Source organism: Bos javanicus, chromosome 13 (assembly GCF_032452875.1).
Source record: "Bos javanicus breed banteng chromosome 13, ARS-OSU_banteng_1.0, whole genome shotgun sequence".
Taxonomy (NCBI): domain Eukaryota; kingdom Metazoa; phylum Chordata; class Mammalia; order Artiodactyla; family Bovidae; genus Bos; species Bos javanicus.
Genome location: NC_083880.1, coordinates 22,972,296 through 22,990,794, shown reverse-complemented (window position 1 = coordinate 22,990,794; position 18,499 = coordinate 22,972,296). Strand labels below are relative to the sequence as shown.

Sequence of the window (18,499 nt, the reverse complement as noted above, 5' to 3'; positions counted from 1 at the left end):
AAACAAATAGGAAGTTTAAATTATCACCTTTGAAGAAATCTGAGGGTTGAGGATGGGGAATGAGGGGTGGGCTCTGTGTGTGTGTGCACGTGTGCAAGCATATACCCATGAGAAACTTTGCCCATTTACTGTCCTATATATGTAATTCAAGACTATGATTTCTCTGCTTTGACTCTAGGTCTTAGAGCATTCCTGTAGACTAGGGCACCTATCAAGTTCTAGATAGAAAATGAAGAAAAAGGTTAAACAGATGCAAAATCACCAACATAGTCACCACTGCTTATAATTTTATAAATATTCTTACTTATCCACTAGGAAGAAATCATGTAAGTATATAAGGACTTAAAGGAATCATTCATTCTCAATCCTATATTCTTCTGCACTGTTTTTTTAAAAAAATTAGACTGTAGATATTCATATATTACTTCTGTGATTTTAAAATTATAGAAGAAATTTTTTAAACCACCTAACTCCAAAATTGGTTCATACTTTGTAAGTCCTTAACCCTCTTATCCTTTCTTATCCTTATCCATCAGAGGTCACACAAAACAAAACCACAATCACAGAAAACTAACCAAACTGATCACATGGACCACACAGCCTTGTCTAACTCAATGAAACTATGAGCCATGCCATGTAGGGCCACCCAAAACAGACGGGTCATAGTGGAGACTTCTGACAAAACGTGGTCCACTGGAGAAGGGAATGGCAAAGCACTTCAGCATTCTTGCCTTAGGAACCCCATGAACAGTATGAGAAGGCAAAAATAGGACACTGAAAGAAGAATTCCCCAGGTTGGTAGGTGACCAATGTGCTACTACTGGAGAAGAGTGGAGAAATAACTCCAGAAAGAATGAAGAGATGGAGCCAAAGCAAAAACAACGCCCAGTTGTGGATGTGACTGGTGATGGACGTCAAGTCCAATGCCATAAAGAACAATATTGGATAGGAACCTGGGATGTTAGGTCCATGAATCAAGGCAAATTGGAAGCAGTCAAGCAGGAGATGGCAAGAGTCAACATTGACATTTTAGAAATCAGTGAACTAAAATGGACTGGAATGGGCAAATTTAACTCAGATGATCATTATATCTACTACTGTGGGCAAAAATCCCTTACAAGAAATGGAATAGCCCTCATAATCAACAAAAAAGTCCGAAATACAGTACTTGTGTGCCGTCTCAAATATGACAGAATGATCTGTTTCATTCCAAGGCAAACCATTCAGTATCACAGTAATCCAAGTCTATGCCCCAACCATTAATGCTGAAGAAGCTGAAGTTGAACGCTTCAATGAAGACCTCAAGACCTTCTAGAACTAACACCCAAAAAACATGTCCTTTTCATCATAGGGGACTGGAATGCAAAACTAGGAAGTTGAGAGATACCTGCAGTAACAGGCAGTTGGGAGTACAAAGTGAAGCAGGGCAGAGGCTAACACAATTTTGCCAAGAGAATGCACTAGTCATAGCAAACACCCTCTTTCAACAACACAAAAGACAACTCTACACATGGATATCACCAGATGGTCAATATCGAAATCATACTGATTATGTTCTTTGCAGCCAAAGATGGAGAAGCTCTATACAGTCAGCAAAAACAAGGCCAGGAGCTGACTGTGGCTCAGATCATGAACTCCTTATTGCCAAATTCAGACTTAAATTGAAGAGAGTAGGGAAAACCACTAGACCATTTAGCTATAACCTAAACCAAATCCTTTATGATTACACAGTGGAAGTGACAAATAGATTCAAGGGATTAGATCTGTTAAGAGTGCCTGAAGAACTATGGATGGACGTTCGTAACACTGTATGGGAAGCAGTGATCAAGACCCATCCCCAAGAAGAAGAAATGCAAAAAGGCAAAATTTTGTCTGAGGAGGCCTTACAAATAGCTGAGAAAAGAAGAAAAGCTAAAGGCAAAGGAGAAAAGGAAAGATCTACACATCTGAATACAGAGTTCCAAAGAATACCCAAGAGAGATAAGAAAGCCTTCCTCAGTGATCAATGCAAAGAAATAGAGGAAAACAATAAAATGAGAAAGACTAGAGATTTCTTCAGGAAAATTAGAGACACCAAGGGAACATTTCATGCAACGACAGGCACAATAAAGGACAGAAACAATATGGACCTAACAGAAGCAGAAGATATTAAGAAGAGGTGGTAAGAAAAAACAGAAGAAACCTACGCAAAAAAGATCTTTATGACCCAGACAACCATGATGGTGTGATCACTCACCTAGAGTCAGACATCCTGGAATGTGAAGTCAAGTGGGCCTTAGGAAGGACCACTATGAACAAAGCTAGTGGAGGTGATGGAATTTCAGTTGAGCTATTTCAAATCCTAAATGATGATGTTGTCAAAGTGCTACACTCAATATGCCAGCAAATCTGGAAAATGCAGCAGGGGCCACAGGACTGGAAAAGGTCAGTTTTCACTCCAATCCCAAAGAAAGGCAATGCCAAAGAGTGCTTAAACTACCGCACAACTGTACTCATCTCACACGCTAGCAAAATAATGCTAGCATTACTTTCAAAATTCTCCAAGCCAGGCTTCAACAGTACATGAACACTGAACTTCCAGATGTTCAAGCTGGATTTAGAAAAGGGAGAGGAACCAGAGATAAAATTGCCAACATCCATTGGATCATCAAAAAAGCGAGAGTTCCAGAAAAACATCTACTTCTGCTTTACTGAGTACACCAAAGCCTTTGACTGTGTGCATCATAACAAACTGTGAAAAATTCTTAAAGAGATGGGAATACCAGACCACTTGTCTCCTGAGAAATCTGTATGCAGGTCAAGAACCAACAGTTAGAGCCAGACATGGAACAATGGACTGGTTTGAAATTGGGAAAGAAGTATGTCAAGGCTGTATACTGTCATCCTGCTTATTTAATATATATTCAGAGTACATCATGTGAAATGCTGGGCTGGATGAAGCACAGCTGGAATCAAGATGGCAGGGAAAAATATCAATAACCTCACATATGCAGATGACACCACCCTTATGGCAGAAAGCGAAGAACTAAAGAGCCTCTTGATGAAAGTGAAAGAGGAGAGTGAAAAAGCTTGCTTGAAACTCAACATTAAAAAAGGAAGAACATGGCATCTGGGCCCATCCCTTCATGGTAAATACATGGGCAAACAATGGAAACAGTGACAGACTTATTTACTCAGCTCCAATATCACTGCAGATGGTGACTGAAGCCATGAAATTAAAAGATGCTTGCTCCTTGGAAGAAAAGCTATGACCAACCTAGAGAGCATGTTAAAAAAAAGAGACAATTACTTTGTAGACAAAGGTCCATCTAGTCAAGGGTATGGTTTTTCCAGTAGTCATGTACGGATGTGAGAGTTGGACTATAAAGAAAGCTGAGTGCCGAAAAACTGATGCTTTTGAACTGTGGTGTTGGAGAAGACTCTTGAAAGTCTCTTGGACTGCAAGGAGATCCAACCAGTCCATCCTAAAGGAAATCAGTCCTGAATATTCATTGCAAGGACTGATGCTGAAGCTGAAACTCCAATACTTTGGCAACCTGATGGGAAGAACTGATTCACTGGAAAAGACCCTAATACTGGGAAAGACTGAAGGTAGGAGGAGAAGGAGCGACAGAGGAGGAGATGGCTGGATAATACCACCGACTTGATGGGCACAAGTTTGAGCAAGCCCTGGGAGTTGGTGATGGACAGGAAAGCCTGGTGTGCTGAAGTCCACTGGTGGCAAAGAGTCAAACATGACTGAGCAACTGAACTGTACTTGTAAGTCCTAGTTTTAAAATAAAGAATAAAAGCTGCCCCCAAATTACTATTTCACATTATTAGGACAAAATCAGAAATGCAGAAATCTAAAAGAATTAGTTGGTGCCAACATCAGTTTGTGCTCTCAGGAATATCAAGTAAAAATGAGTATTATTTCCACTCATGTCAATACAGGTTGAGACATTTTATAACTTCCTACAGGAAGTCCTATTCATTTCTCTCTTAAAATAAAACAGTTTAAAAATGACAAAACGATCCACATTACTTTGTAACATTGTAATAATTTACCTGAGTTGCAGCAACAGCAGAGGGTGCAGATGACCCAGCTGACGGGGAGAGAGCGCCCACTTGCTGTAAATGCCCAGAAGGTTGCTGAGGTAAATGAGAACTGGAGACAGGAGTACTCGATCCTGAGCCAGATACTACATTTGGAAATGATACTGCTACATCATTGCTGTTATAAATACCTATAAGGGAAAAAAAGGTCTTATTAAAATATTTTATAACTTAGCAGTCAAATCTGTCACAGACACGCAATATTAATCAATACGTTAAAGTACCCATCTTTGCTCCTGATCCTTCCCACAATGATAATTTTATTGGTTTAAAAAAAAAAGAATAAAAACTGACTTTTCATAAAGCAGGTGTTTTAAAGAACCTAAGTCATTTTTTACACATCAATGATGGTTTGTTAAGAGACAGAAATCACCTCAGGAGGTGCTTTGTAAGAATAATAATAAGGATTTTAGGAATTCCTAAAAGAAATGACATGTTTGTTAAACCGCAAAATGAAGACATTAGAAACTGTATAAAAATCACTTGGTAAACCTTTCAAAAATGCAGAGAGTTAGGAGCCAGAGCTCATGAACTGAGAAGGTCTGAAATGGTAGGAGACTCTGTCTTCGAAAGAACATCCAGATTACAATGCAGAAAATAAAGGGAACAAGACTAGACATGCCAAGAACAACAAAAAGCTTGATGCCACTGGTGGACACCCCCTCCGTGAGAATAAAGAGTACCGGTGGGTTCTGTAGACATTCGAGAGGTAAAATAAACAGGACTTTATGACTGACTGGATGGGATATCTAAGTACGAGTCAGGGTGGCCAGGGACATGGAATACGAGGTGTTGGATGCATTCACTTCAGAGAACACAGAAAAGGACTATAAAGACTTGAAAGCATTTTCAGTGGCACCACAGGGGTAAAAGCCAGAAAGAAAGAACAGAAGCAATCCCGTCTAGAAAAGTGGATGGGAAGAGAACAGAGACAGAACATGAACACAAGTTAAGAGGAAACAAAGAGTTACTTAAAAAGTGCTCTGTGGGTTTCTTTTAAAAAGACTGGAGCTCGTGTTCTTATACTGATGCCTAGGAGTCCAAGGAGAGGCTCTTTAAGGATAAAGGTTAAGAGACAGGAATCCCTATAAACCACTGGGCTCTCAATCAGGGGTGATTTTGCTCCACAAGAGACTTGACAGTGTCTGGAGACATTTTTGGTGGTCAAAACTAGGAGGGGCTACTGGCATCTGGTAGGTCAATGGTGTGTGCAGGCTCAGTCATTCAGTCCTGTCACGACTCTTTGTGACCACATGGACTGTAGCACACCAGGCTCCTCTGTCCATGGGGTTTTCTAGACAAGTGTACTGGAGAAGGTAGGCATTTCCTCCTCTAGGGGTAATTGCCAGGGGATGTTGCTAAACATCTCACAATGAACTGGACAGCTCCTCAGAACTAAGAATTATCTGGCCCTTGGAGTCAACAGCAAAAGAAACTGAGAAATCTTGTAATAAACCAGGGCTCCTGGGAGGCTGGGAGGTAATAAGATCCTAACACAGAGGAGAAAGCAGGGGAAAAAAGAATCTAAGAGGGCTGTATTAAAAACAAAAAACAAAAACAGTGAGAAAATACAGCCCTCGAAGGCAATAACTAGTTATCTATAATGACAGTACAATTTACTTTGTGTCTAAAAAATACAAATACTATTAATTCATAATATATATATAAAAGTACCTATAATCTTCAAACAAGGGGAATTAAAAAAAAATTGGGACATTTTTAAAGGTCTTACAGCTATAACTAAGGCTCCTATGACCCTTTTTATATCTACCATTTCTCCAGGAAAAAAAAAAAAAAGATAATTACTTATTCACTCAACAAATGCATTCATTTCCACAAACATCTGAGAGCTCACTGTTTACCAGACATTATTCTAAGCTCTAGAAATACAAAGCCATTCAAGATATGTGGTCTCTGCCTTCAAGAAGCTTAGCGGAAAAAAGAGACAATTACAAAAGACTGTGAAGAGCACTGTGACAGAGACATCCTCGGGAGGCTGGGAGTGCATAAAGAGGGGCATCTGACCCAGACCTGGAGGGAGAGACTGTGGGTGAGAAGGGTACCTTTAGAGCCCATTCCTAAAGAAGCTGCAGGACAGAGGAGAAGGGCATTCTGAGGAAGAAACATGCCACAAAGAGCCAAGTAGATTCCAAGAGCTTATATGTACCACCCATGCAGCCTAAGCAGAAATGAGGCTAAAAAATAAGCAGGAATTAAGAATAGTAAAAATTAACGTGTTAGAAATCTAGAGACAATAGGAAACCACTAAAGGACTGTAAGCAGAAGTTTGGTGTGACCAGATTTTGTGTTTCAGCAAACATAAACCGCGGGCACAATGCTGAGAACAGCCTGGGAAAGAGGTTTAAAAAGAGATTGAGAAAGCTGTTAAGGGCTGCTACAGTAATATTGATGAGCAAAAATATTATTTTTTAAAAACTTAAAGCAACAGCAATAAAGAGACATTACAAAAATTACATTCACAGGACTGGAAACTAATTATATTTGAAGAATAAAAGAAAACAGTCAAGAATGACTCTTAAGCACCAGTAAGTGGATCACAATAAACTGGAAAATTCTGAAAGAGATGGGCATACCTGACCTGCCTCTTGAGAAACCTGTATGCAGGTCAGGAAGCAACAGTTAGAACTGGACACGGAACAACAGATTGGTTCCAAATAGGAAAAGGAGTACGTCAAGGCTGTATATTGTCACCCTGCTTATTTAACATATGCAGAGTACATCATGAGAAACGCTGGGCTGGAGGAAGCACAAGCTGGAATCAAGATTGCTGGGAGAAATATCAATAACCTCAGATATGGAGATGATACCTCCCTATGGCAGAAAGTGAAGAACTAAAGAGCCCCTTGATGAAAGTGAAAGAGGAGAGTGAAAAAGTTGGCTTAAAGCTCAACATTCAGAAAACTAAGATCACAGCACCCAGTCCCATCATGGGAAATAGATGAGGAAACAGTGTAAACAGTGGTTGACTTTATTTTTCTGGGCTCCAAAATTACTGCAGATGATGATTGCAGCCATGAAATTAAAAGACGCTTACTCCTTAGGAGGATAGTTATGACCAACCTACACAGCATATTCAAAAGCAGAGACACTACTTTGCCAACAAAGGTCCATCTAGTCAAGGTTATGGTTTTTCCAGTGGTCATGTATAGATGTGAGAGTTGGACTACGAAGAAAGCTGAGCGCTGAAGAATTGATGCTTTTGAACTGTGGTGTTGGAGAAGACAGTCCCATGGACTGCAAGGAGATACAACCAGTCCATCTCCAGTCACCCAGGAGATCAGTCCTGGGTGTTCATTGGAAGGACTGATGTTGAAGCTGAAAGTCCAATACTTTGGCCACCTGTTGCGGAGAGCTGACTTACTGGAAAAGACCCTGATGCTGGAAAAGACCCTGACGCTGGGAAAGACTGAGGGCAGGAGGAGAAGGGGATGACAGAGGATGAGATGGTTGGATGGCATCACCGACTCAATGGACATGGGTTTGGGTGGACTCCGGGAGTTGGTGATGGACAGGGAGGCTTGGCGTGCTGCGGTTCATGGTGTCGCAAAGAGTCGGACATGACTGAGCGACTGAACTGAACTCAAGTGGGTGTGAGAGTGGTAAACAGCATTCACTGAAGCAGGAACAGCAACTGAGAGCACCCAGCACTTGTTACTACGTGTAGGTCACTGTGCTAGCACAACAGACCAATGAAGTACTATTACTCCCATTTTACATATGAGCAAACAAGTTTAAGGAACTGAACTAACCTGTTTAGTGACCTAGTAGATGGTGGAACCAAGAGTCAAATTCATACAGCCATCGGACTTTACAACTGAAACCACTTCCTAAATACATGTTTGAGGTTCAGGTTGAACATCACAGTCTTTGAGATGCCTACGGGACACAGAAGGCCTAGATGGTCTAGAAGAGAATGTACGGAGTCTGAAGCTTAGCAGAAAAATCAGGTCTAGAGATACAAGGATGTCAGAAGGATGTCAGGTCTAGAGATACAGGAGTCAGAAGGATGACAAAGATAGAATAAACATGAAAACTCAAAAAGGCTTTCTGCTGGCCTGCTAACTACAGTTCATATTAAGACACACAGAAACTTCACATTAAAAAGCCTAGATTTCTATTTTCTTCTAAAAAACCTGAAGTTCTGTTCACACTGATAATGTATCCTCATTCATGTCACCTACTTGGCTTCGTTAAGTAACTGATTATAACAACTGTGATATGGACACTGGTCAAAGGCAAGGAATGGAAAAATGAGATCACCCAAAGAAGTTCTCAGTGTGATCAAGAGAAGATTAAAGACAGGACCTAGGGAACATTACCATTTAAAGGGTAGTTTTAACATTCAACAAATATTGAGGTACTAATTATTTGAAAAGGCACTGAAGACAGCAAAGAGCACAAAGGAATTCTTCCTTGCAAGAACCCAGTCTCACAGCAGAGCTAGTAAGTACTCATAAGCCACTAGATACAGGAGGGAAACACTAAGTACCAGAAGGTCATAGGAGATGAAAAAGTACAGAGGAACAGAGTGGGGTAGAAGAGTTCCAGAGAGAAGTACTTGAACTCAAAATTTAAGTTTTAGGGTAAAAATACCTTAAAAGGTAGAGTGCTTTTTTAAATTATCATAAAGCATAATATACATGGAATCTCCAGTTACCAAATCTAAAAGACAAAAGTGAGCTGGAGGCAGAAGGCTGAAATTACAAGAGTACAAGTTTTCACCTGAGACAAAAGTACAGGCTCTCCCAAGCATGGGATCTCAACTTTCTGAGCCTCTATAATGTTCTTTGCTATAAAACCAAGATAATAGCTACCTTAAAGGTTTTTATTTTAGAATATCCATGTAAAGTCTCTAACAATGCCTAAAGCACAGTTAAGTCAGGAAAGTACTGTATTTTAATTGTCAGGTCCCCTAAAGTCCCTGTTGTTGTTGCTTAGTTGCTAAATTGTATCTGACTCTTAGAACTCCTTGGATTGTAGCCCACCAAGCTCCTCCATGGGCTTTCCCAAGCAAGAATCCTGGAGTGGGTTGCCATTTCCTTCTCCAAGGGATCTTCCTATCCCAGGGATTAAAACCATGCCTCTTGCATTGGCAGGCAGATTCTTTACCACTGAGCCACCATGGAAGCCCCAAATGTCCCCACTACACTTTGAAAACTACAAATACCATTATCACTGCAATGGTATATCATGAAAGTATAATACCAAAAAGCAAAACTGTGGTGTTTGAGGATCTTCAATCTCTAAACTTAAGTCTATTTTCATACTGCATTAGCATGTACTTAAATGGGAAACTGCACAGCTAAATAGGCAGCAATCACACTTTGAAACTAGTGTTCAGGTTATTGCAATAAAATGGAACAAATCAAAATTTTCCTTTCTTATCAAATCAGGAAAGCATGGAATTCTGAGTGTTTTTTGAAAATGAAGCTCACTTGCTTACCTCAACTCTCTCATACATCAGGTATTATGGTTCAGCATTATCACTAAGACCTCTAAATCTTTTTTTCCGAAAGCAAATGATCCTCTTTAGATTGTTCTGTACTTGTTTTCTGTTTAACTTCACTCTATTTCCATCTTTTACAAGCTATATGCTATTTTAATCCAAATCAAGGTGATATTCATCAAACTAAATAGACCTGAATCCTGCAATGCACAAACTCTAGGAAAATACCCTGAAATTCACCTGTTCAAGACAGAATAAGAAACAAAGATGCAGAATGACAAATAGAGTGGCAGTAACATACTGATTCGTTTATCCATCCAAGAAATATTTATTTCATATGTGCTAAAATATAGCCACTATGCTAGGAGCAGGGAATAAAGTAGGGAACACGACAGAAAAGATCTCTGCTCTCCAGGAATATACAAACTAACCAGGGAGGCAGACATTAAAACAAACACATGACTATAAGCTGTGCCAAGTGCTCTGATGGAAGAGAAAAGGGTGCCGTCAAAGTGAAAAATTAAGAAGCAGAAAAAATGATACACCAAGACCTAAAGGTTAGGTACATAGTTAACTGAACAAAGAGTGAAGGAGAAAAGCTTGTTCAAAAGACAACACATACTCATTGTTAATAATTTTAAATAAATGTGAAAGCAGGAAAAGAAACTTTTAAATATATTTTTAAAAAACATTAATTTATATATTTAATATAATTATATATAATTAATGCATATAATACAATACACTATAATATATAACATATTATAATGAAATATAAACAATATCCTCCTCCTCCTCCTCCTAAGTTGCTTCAGTAGTGTCCAACTCTGTGCGACCCCATAGATGGCAGCCCACCAGGCTCCCCTGTCCCTGGGATTCTCCAGGCAAGAACACTGGAGTGGGTTGCCATTTCCTTCTCCAATGCATGAAAGTGGAAAGTGAAAGTGAAGTCACTCAGTAGTGTCCGACTCTTAGCGACCCCATGGACTGCAGCCTACCAGGCTCCTCCATCCATGGGATTTTCCAGGCAAGAGTACTGGAGTGGGGTGCCATTGCCTTCTCCGATAAACAATATATTTAACATTAAAATATTAATTTATATATTTAATATAATTATGTACTTTCTATATTTAATATTAATTTATATATTTAAATATTATTATATATTTTCAAACTTTTCAGTACATAGCTTACAGTTGTGCTGTATACAGCTGCCTATATACTGGATAGAGAATTTTAATCCTTTTATTAACTCACCATACACATTTTGGGGTTTCATTATATTTCAAAATGTTTTATATCATTTTGATATCAATTGAATATTGCAGAATTGACCTGATTTTACAATATTCCACAAATATTTATGTGCCTTATATGATCAGATGCAATATGTGCTGCTAAACACACTACAAAAAAAGAAAACAGATACTATCCTTGCACTCATGGAGCTTACAGTGACAGATCCACACATTAAATAATCACACAACTATTAGTGCTATGATGAAAAAGTAGAATGTGCTACGACAGAATATGAAGGGTAACTTAATTAAGATTCACAGTACAAAAAGAAAAAAAAAAAGGATCAGCAGTAAAGAGCAGAAATCCTTAGGGGTGGTCTCTATTTTTACTTGCTGAGAATTCATTCCCATTTCTTTTTCAAACAGCACCCTATTTTCCATTAGGGATATACTCCTGGCCAGGGATGAATATGTGATCTAACCTGATGTGGAGCGTTTCTGCGGGGAACTTACACCTTTAACACATGCCCACCACGGCAGAGAATGGTCAGACCTAAGTTAGTCTAATACTACTAGTAGTCTATTAGGTTCTTGTTCACCTGGCCCTGGAAACTACTGTTTCTCTCCTCCCAAAGGTTTTGGATGAGGTTTTTCTACTAATTCTCTGTGCGGTATAATAAGCAAAGAAACAAGATACTCAAAAATGAAGCTAGAATCCAGCCCAAGAACAAGTTCAGGTAGAACTCTGCAGGCAATAAACGACTTGCCAAAATCACAGTAATGGAAAACTATTAAAGCATTTTAACCTAGAGAGTAACAAGATCAGAATAGTATTTTTTAAAGATCACTTTGAATATAATGCGAATGCCTTAAAAGACAATAGAAGGGGACTTGCCCAGTGGCACAGTGGATAAAAATCCACTTGCCAATGCAGGGCACATCGGTTCAAAGCCTGGTCCAAGAATTCCAAGTGCTGTGGACAAACTAAGTCCGTGTACACAATCACTGAGCCCACATGCTGCAACCACAGAAGCCTGTGTGCCTAGAGCTCGGGCTCTGAAGCAAGAAAGGCCACTGCAACGAACAGCCTGCACACCACAACAAAAAGCAGCCCCCATTCACTGCAACGAGAGAAAGCCCACACAAAGCAACAAAGACTCGACAGAGTCAAAAATGATTTTTTTTAAAAGACAACAGAAGAGTGGAATCAGGGAGCTAACTTTAATCACTGCAATACTTGAGGCCAAAGATTTTATTTATCTTAAATCTGGTGAGAATTATGGAATGAGCGAACCAGAGGCTCAGGACTGAGCCTCAAGGAATTTCAACACCAAATCAGGATGAAAGGGAAGCCACAAGAAAACTAAAAACAAATGGTCAAAACAGTAGGACAACCAAGCTAAGGCAAGAAGAAGAGAAGGGGAAGTGATGTAAGATGATCATGAAAAAAGCAAAGTGAAAATACCCATCTGAACTTGGCAATGTGAAAGCTATTTCCGACCTAAGTGTAGTAGTAGTTGCAGAAAGAAGCCAGTATGAAGTGGGTTAAAAAAACAAAAATCAATCAATCAATGGGGGAATTTGTTTCTGTCAATGAGGGAGATCAGGCAATGTAAAAATCTTTCTGATTAAAATTACCTAAAAATGAATAGTTGAGCCTAAAGAAAGAAAAAAACCTTAGGGGCCAAAATGAAGAGGAAAAGCTTTAATAGCTGCCCTAGAGCAGCCTCTGTCCGAAACCTAGGAGCTTGGCTTTAATGCTCACAAGGAAAGAGATAAACCTTGAGTCTCCAATGGAGGAAAAGCTGAAATTGATAAGACCTTGTTTATATAGTTTAGACTTTACAACGGCTAGACTTTGAGGGGAAAGTTAAGCTATTCTTTCCCAACTCCACCCCCAAAAGACTCTCACAAAACACAAAACCCCCAAATCACAGCATACACAGGGAGAAAAAAGTTTATCCAATTTGATCTCAGCTTTGAATAAAGGATGGAAAATCTGCCTTGAGATTCAAATAGGTTGACAGCCTTGTCTTCAAATAGGTTTGGGGGTTTGAATTTACACCATGTTCCTGGTCTGGTAAATCCCAAACATTAAATTAACATAAGAAGGGGTTAGGCAGTCTTGTCACTCTCTGAAGGGATACATCCTCAACTCAGAATAGAAAATGAGCTTGCAAAACAAAATTAGAAAACAAGGGAAGAACAATCCTCTTTCTCACAAGTTAGCATATATAAACATTAAAATTTGACTGTCTTCTAAGAACCTTAGAAAATAGAACCAGCAAATAAGGATTAGGACACAAAGATTCCAAATGATTAAGAACCTAAGAAAAGGAATAAAAAAATGAGAGAAAGAACAACATTCTATAAGAACCTGGGATTATCCTGCTGTGATAAGCAGAATTTGAAAGATGTTTCCCAAGTTCCCCCTCTCCTGGTTATTCAACCAAACACTAATCTAGCAACTGTTCTGAAGACACCTGGCAGATTGAATTAAGGTACTGATCAGCTGAACTTAAAATAGGTACATTATCTGGATATGAGGATGAGCCCAGTGTAATCAAATGAGCCCTTAAAAACCAAGGAAGGGCAGGATAGCCAGTGGGAGATGTAGAAGAGAAAGCAAGAGAAATGCAGCAGAAGGGAAAGTCAAAAGAGATTCTAAGTATGAAAAGGACTCAAACCATCACCTAGGGGCACATATGCAAGGATGAGCAAGAAGCCTCTAGGAGCTAAGGGAGGCCCTCAACTGACCAGTATCAGGTAGTGAGGAAGTATTAAAAGAACAGTGGAGACCTATAAGAAGGACATGGAGCCATCTTAAAGGGCTCCCAATGGCTAACTGTGAACAATTTGAGCACCACAACAAAGGGATTATAATCCATACAAATCTGTAAGTCCACAGTGAAATAGACTGAAATGATGAAATTCCTCAACATTCTGATGAGGAATGACTTTAATTTACAGTCTTTCATTTCAAACTCATGCCCATCGAGTTGGTGAAGCCATCGAACCATATCATCCTTTGTTGTCCCGTTCTCTTCCCACCTTCAATCATTCCCAGCATCAGGGTCTTTTCCAAGGAGTCAGTTTTTCACATCAGGTGGCCAAAGTATTGGAGTTTCAGCCTCAGCATCAGTCCTTCCAAAGAACACCCAGGGCTGATCTCCTTTAGGATGGACTGGTTGGATCTCCTTGCAGTCCAAGGGACTCTCAAGAGTCTTCTCCAACACCATAGTTCAAAAGCATCAATTCTTTGGCACTCAGCTTTCTTCACAGTCCAACTCTCACATCCATACATGACCACTGGAAAAACCATAGCCTTGACTAGACGGACCTTTGTTGGCAAGGTAATCTCTCTGCTTTTCAATATACTATCCAGGTTGGTCGTAACTTTCCTTCCAAGGAGTAAGCGTCTTTTAATTTCAAAATCACTACAGATGGCAATCACCATCTGTAGTGATTTTGGAGCTCAAAAATAAAGTCTGACACTGTTTCCAACGTTTCCCCATCTATTTCCCATGAAGTAATGGGACCAGATGCCATGATCGTTGTTTTCTGAATGCTGAGCTTTAAGCCAACTTTTTCACTCTCCTCTTTCACTTTCATCAACAGGCTTTTTAGTTCCTCTTCATTTTCTGCCATAAGGGTGGTGTCATCTGCATATTTGAGGTTATTGATATTTCTCCCAGCAATCTTGATTCCAGCTTGTGCTTCTTCCAGCCCAGCTTTTCTCATGAGGTACTCTGCATATAAGTTAAATAAGCAGGGTGACAATATACAGCCTTGATGTACTCCTTTTCCTATTTGGAACCAGTCTGTTGTTCCATGTACAGGTCCAACTGTTGCTTCCTGACCTACATATAGGTTTTTCAAGAGGCAGGTCAGGCGGTCTGGTATGCCCATCTCTTTCAGAATTTTCCACAGTTTATTGTGATCCACACAGTCAATGGCTTTGGCATAGTCAATAAAGCAGAAATAGATGTTTTTCTGGAATTCTCTTGCTTTTTCGATGATCCAGCGATGTTGGCAATTCTCTGGTTCCTCTGCCTTTTCTAAAACCAACCTGAACATCTGGAAGTTCATGGTTCGCGTATTGCTGAAGCCTGGCTTGGAGAATTTTGAGCATTACTTTACTAGTGTGTGAGATGAGTGCAACTGTGCAGTAGTTTGAGCATTCTTTGGCATTGCCTTTCTTTGGGATGGGAATGAAAACTGACCTTTTCCAGAGCTAAATTCTTAAAAACAAGAAAGAAAAAACCAGACCAGGTCCATTAAAAAAGAAAAACCCACAAAGAATTCCTAAAATTTAAAAACACATTCACTAAACAGAAACAATAATAGAGTAAAGAAATTATGAGTGAACAAAAAGTGCTAAAGAAATTAAATAGATATAGCACACAGAGATTAACAAGTGGAGATTATAAAAGAGAGGGTAAGGAATATGAAAGGTGAAAATCTTAAAAAAGTCCTCAAGAACAGAAAGAATAGGAAGAGTAATAATTTGAGATATAATGGTTACAACTGGGTCCAGAACTGACGATAGACACGAATTCTCTCAATGAAGAAGCACAGAAGATCTTAAACAGGGGTATGCATGGAAAACGGTCTGAAGCTTAGGCACACAAATAGGAAAGGGATTAAAAGAGAGTCTGGGTGTTTTTTCAAGAGGAAAGACTAGAGCATGTTTAGATGTAGATGGTCAAAGATAAGTGATAGTGAAAGAGAGGATAAAGAAACTAAAATGATAAGGTCTCACTGTCATAAAATGACGGCATAAAAAGGATAGATGAGATCCAGATCACAAGTAAGGATTAGCCTTTGACTGCAAGAAGGACTGGAGAGAAAGAAAAGAAGATGGATACAAATCAAGCACAGTTGCAGAACTGGGTGTTGAGAGATCAAGGTTTTCCTGGGAATAAAAGACAAAGACATCTACTACAGTGGGGACAGGGAAAGGGGAGGAAGAACTAAAATACCATGGCAAAAATTGAGAGGTTCCCAGTGATGTGTACTAGTGTTGCCAAGTAATGTAAATGTTACTCAAGGCTAATATCAGGAACCTAAACATTTAGCTCAGATGAAGTATAAAAATACAGGTAGTCAGGTTAATGAAGGAAAGTACTAAACTAAGAAGAGATAAGACACACCGAAACTGGTATCAATCATAAGCCTAGATGAGAAACATCATGAAGTTCATCACACAGTGATTTATTTTTTAATTTCTTTACCTTAATAAAAAAGAAGGTATAGTAGGAAACAAAAATTGTCCAGTAAAATGAAGATCATAATCTTATTAGATGTGGCAGCTGTTAAAACAATTATTCATTCTTCATGAAAGATTTTTTGTTATTTAAATAAAAACATAAAAATAACAACAACATTCAATTTTAGAAAGTGAAGACAAGGAAAAAACTACTCTCAAATCTTTAACATAGTTACTATAATTATGTCTAATATTTTATTCTCTATATTTCTGACTCTTCCAACTAGAATCTGAGCACCAAGAAAACAAGAATCATAAGAAATTGACAGTCTTTTACCATAGAGTCATTATTTATGCGTAATAATACACAACTTGTTGTTCTGGGTTTGATGTCTGGGAAAATATATCCTGGATATATCCAGAAAATATATCCAGGATATATTTTCAAGTTATTAGATAAACTTCCTAAATAAAACTCAATGATCAAATCTAGGTGATACTGTAAGAAATAAGGTATAATTTTCACATTCCCAATACTTTCACTTTTCCTCTATGATAAATATCCCTGTAACTCTAGTCTTTTCATATGTTGTACCATTTCCTTAGAAAAGTAATCACTTCTATTTAGTCCTTTGCGATGTCCTTAAGAAGCACTTCATAGTTAAGAGTCCATGTTTTAGAATTCTTTCCTTTCTTGATATTTCTACATTTTCCCTATAATGTGTCCAGATGAGAATTTTTTCTTCACTCTTTTTTCTTTGGCACTCCAAGGGCTGTTTCAATCTAAGACCTCATTTTTTTTTTTTTTTTTAAAGAAAGTTTATCTCCATTATTTCTTCACATTATTTCCTCTTCTACATTCTTTCTCTGCCTTTCTGGGGCTCCTGTTATCTAGATTCTACTTCTATCCTCCTTGTTGTTCAGTCACTCAGTCGAGTTCGAATCTTTGTGACCCCATGGGCTGTGTGTAGCACGCCAGGCTTCCCTGTTCTTTTTTAATTTTTTTATACAGATCCTTTCCATCTTTCTACAGATTTCCTTAATCTGACCTACCTATTAATTATTCTCTTCCTTGGCTTTATGCATTGCTATTTATTCCATATATGGTGTTCTTTATTTTAACCATTATAATCTTCCATACCTAAAATTTCTCTCTCTTTTTATAATGTTTTCTTAGTTTAAAATTATTTCCTCTCACAAGTTTTATATGTTTATTACACTGCTTTGGTCTCTCTCCATAGTTCCGTTAAGGACTGATCTGGGGAAGGTCAGATTCTTAGGTCTCCTAAATCTTCACACACCTAGAAACAACTTTCAATATGAGCTTTCTAATTTGGAATAAAAATATTAGTTGCTTCTAATACTTTTGGAGCATGATGCATGCTCCACAAGCATCATGAAGAAAAATCTGAGAAGCATAATTCCAAATATTTAGCTGTTATTACATGAATATACTATTCTATCAGGAACAGGTATATACATCAATCCACTCCAAGTAGCTACACTTTAAGCATCAGGTAAAATGTTCCATTCTCTGGATATCTCGTTCCCTCAGATGAAAGTAATTTCCTCTGACCTTGAACTCTTATTATACTATAGATCATTTAAGAAGTTATAACTATTATCTGGAAATTATTTATATACACAATTCTTTTCCTTAGATTTTATGTTCCCAAAACAAAGGTCCATATAGTCAAATTTTCCAGTATTCACGTATGGATATGAGTTGGACCATAAAGAAAGCAGAGCACCAAAGAACTGATGCCTTCAAATCGTGGTGCTGGAGAAGAGAGTCCCCCGGACTGTGAGGAGTTCAAATCAGTCAATTCTAAAGGAAATTAACCCTGAATATGCACTGGAAGGACTGAAGCTGAAGTTTCAATACTTTGACACCTCATGTGAAGAGTCAACTCACTGGAAATGACCCTGATGATGGGAAAGATTGAAGGCAAAAGCAGAAGGGGGAGGCAGAGCATGGAATAGTTAGATAGCATCATCGACTCAATGGATATGAATGTGAGCAAACTCTGGGAGACAGTGAAAGACAGGGAAGCCTGGCATGCTGCAGTTCATGGGGTCACAAACAGTAGGACACAACTTAGCGACTGACAACAATAACAAAGGCAGGACCCACTTGCAGTATATACTTATTTCCCCAAAGCAACTAACCAGGATCTTAGATATAGAAACAATATATACCTGCCAAATGAAAAACAACCAAGACACTCCTGAGAAGGAATGTTTAATACTGCAGATACTCACAGCCTGCAAGATTTGTTTTATTAATATGTACAACTGATGTTTTTAGGAGAGAGAAAAGGATAGAGTAGATGCATACGTTAATTGGTTTAGAGTAGTAGATTCAGAATATACATGCTTATTCTCAACCATTCCAGAAGTAACACATAGATACATTATAGAATCAGAGAATTGTTACAAATCAGAGAATATGGTCTCAGATTCTTCTTTCTCTCAGTGAGAGAGAAGTGT

General features: G+C 38.6%; 1 protein-coding gene across 8 annotated transcripts in view; it reads right to left on the bottom strand.

The window, feature by feature from the left end:
- The window catches only part of MLLT10 (MLLT10 histone lysine methyltransferase DOT1L cofactor), a 207,895-nt gene that overhangs the window by 26,434 nt on the left and 162,962 nt on the right, over nucleotides 1-18,499 (bottom strand). For all 8 annotated transcript variants that reach the window (XR_009740239.1, XR_009740240.1, XM_061435970.1 and 5 more), the window contains one exon: nucleotides 4,048-4,226. Coding sequence is in view for 6 of the 8 variants with exons in the window: in XM_061435970.1 (XP_061291954.1) it covers nucleotides 4,048-4,226 (179 nt within the window). In the remaining 2 variants the exon portion in view is untranslated. The remainder of the gene's footprint in view (nucleotides 1-4,047; nucleotides 4,227-18,499) is intronic.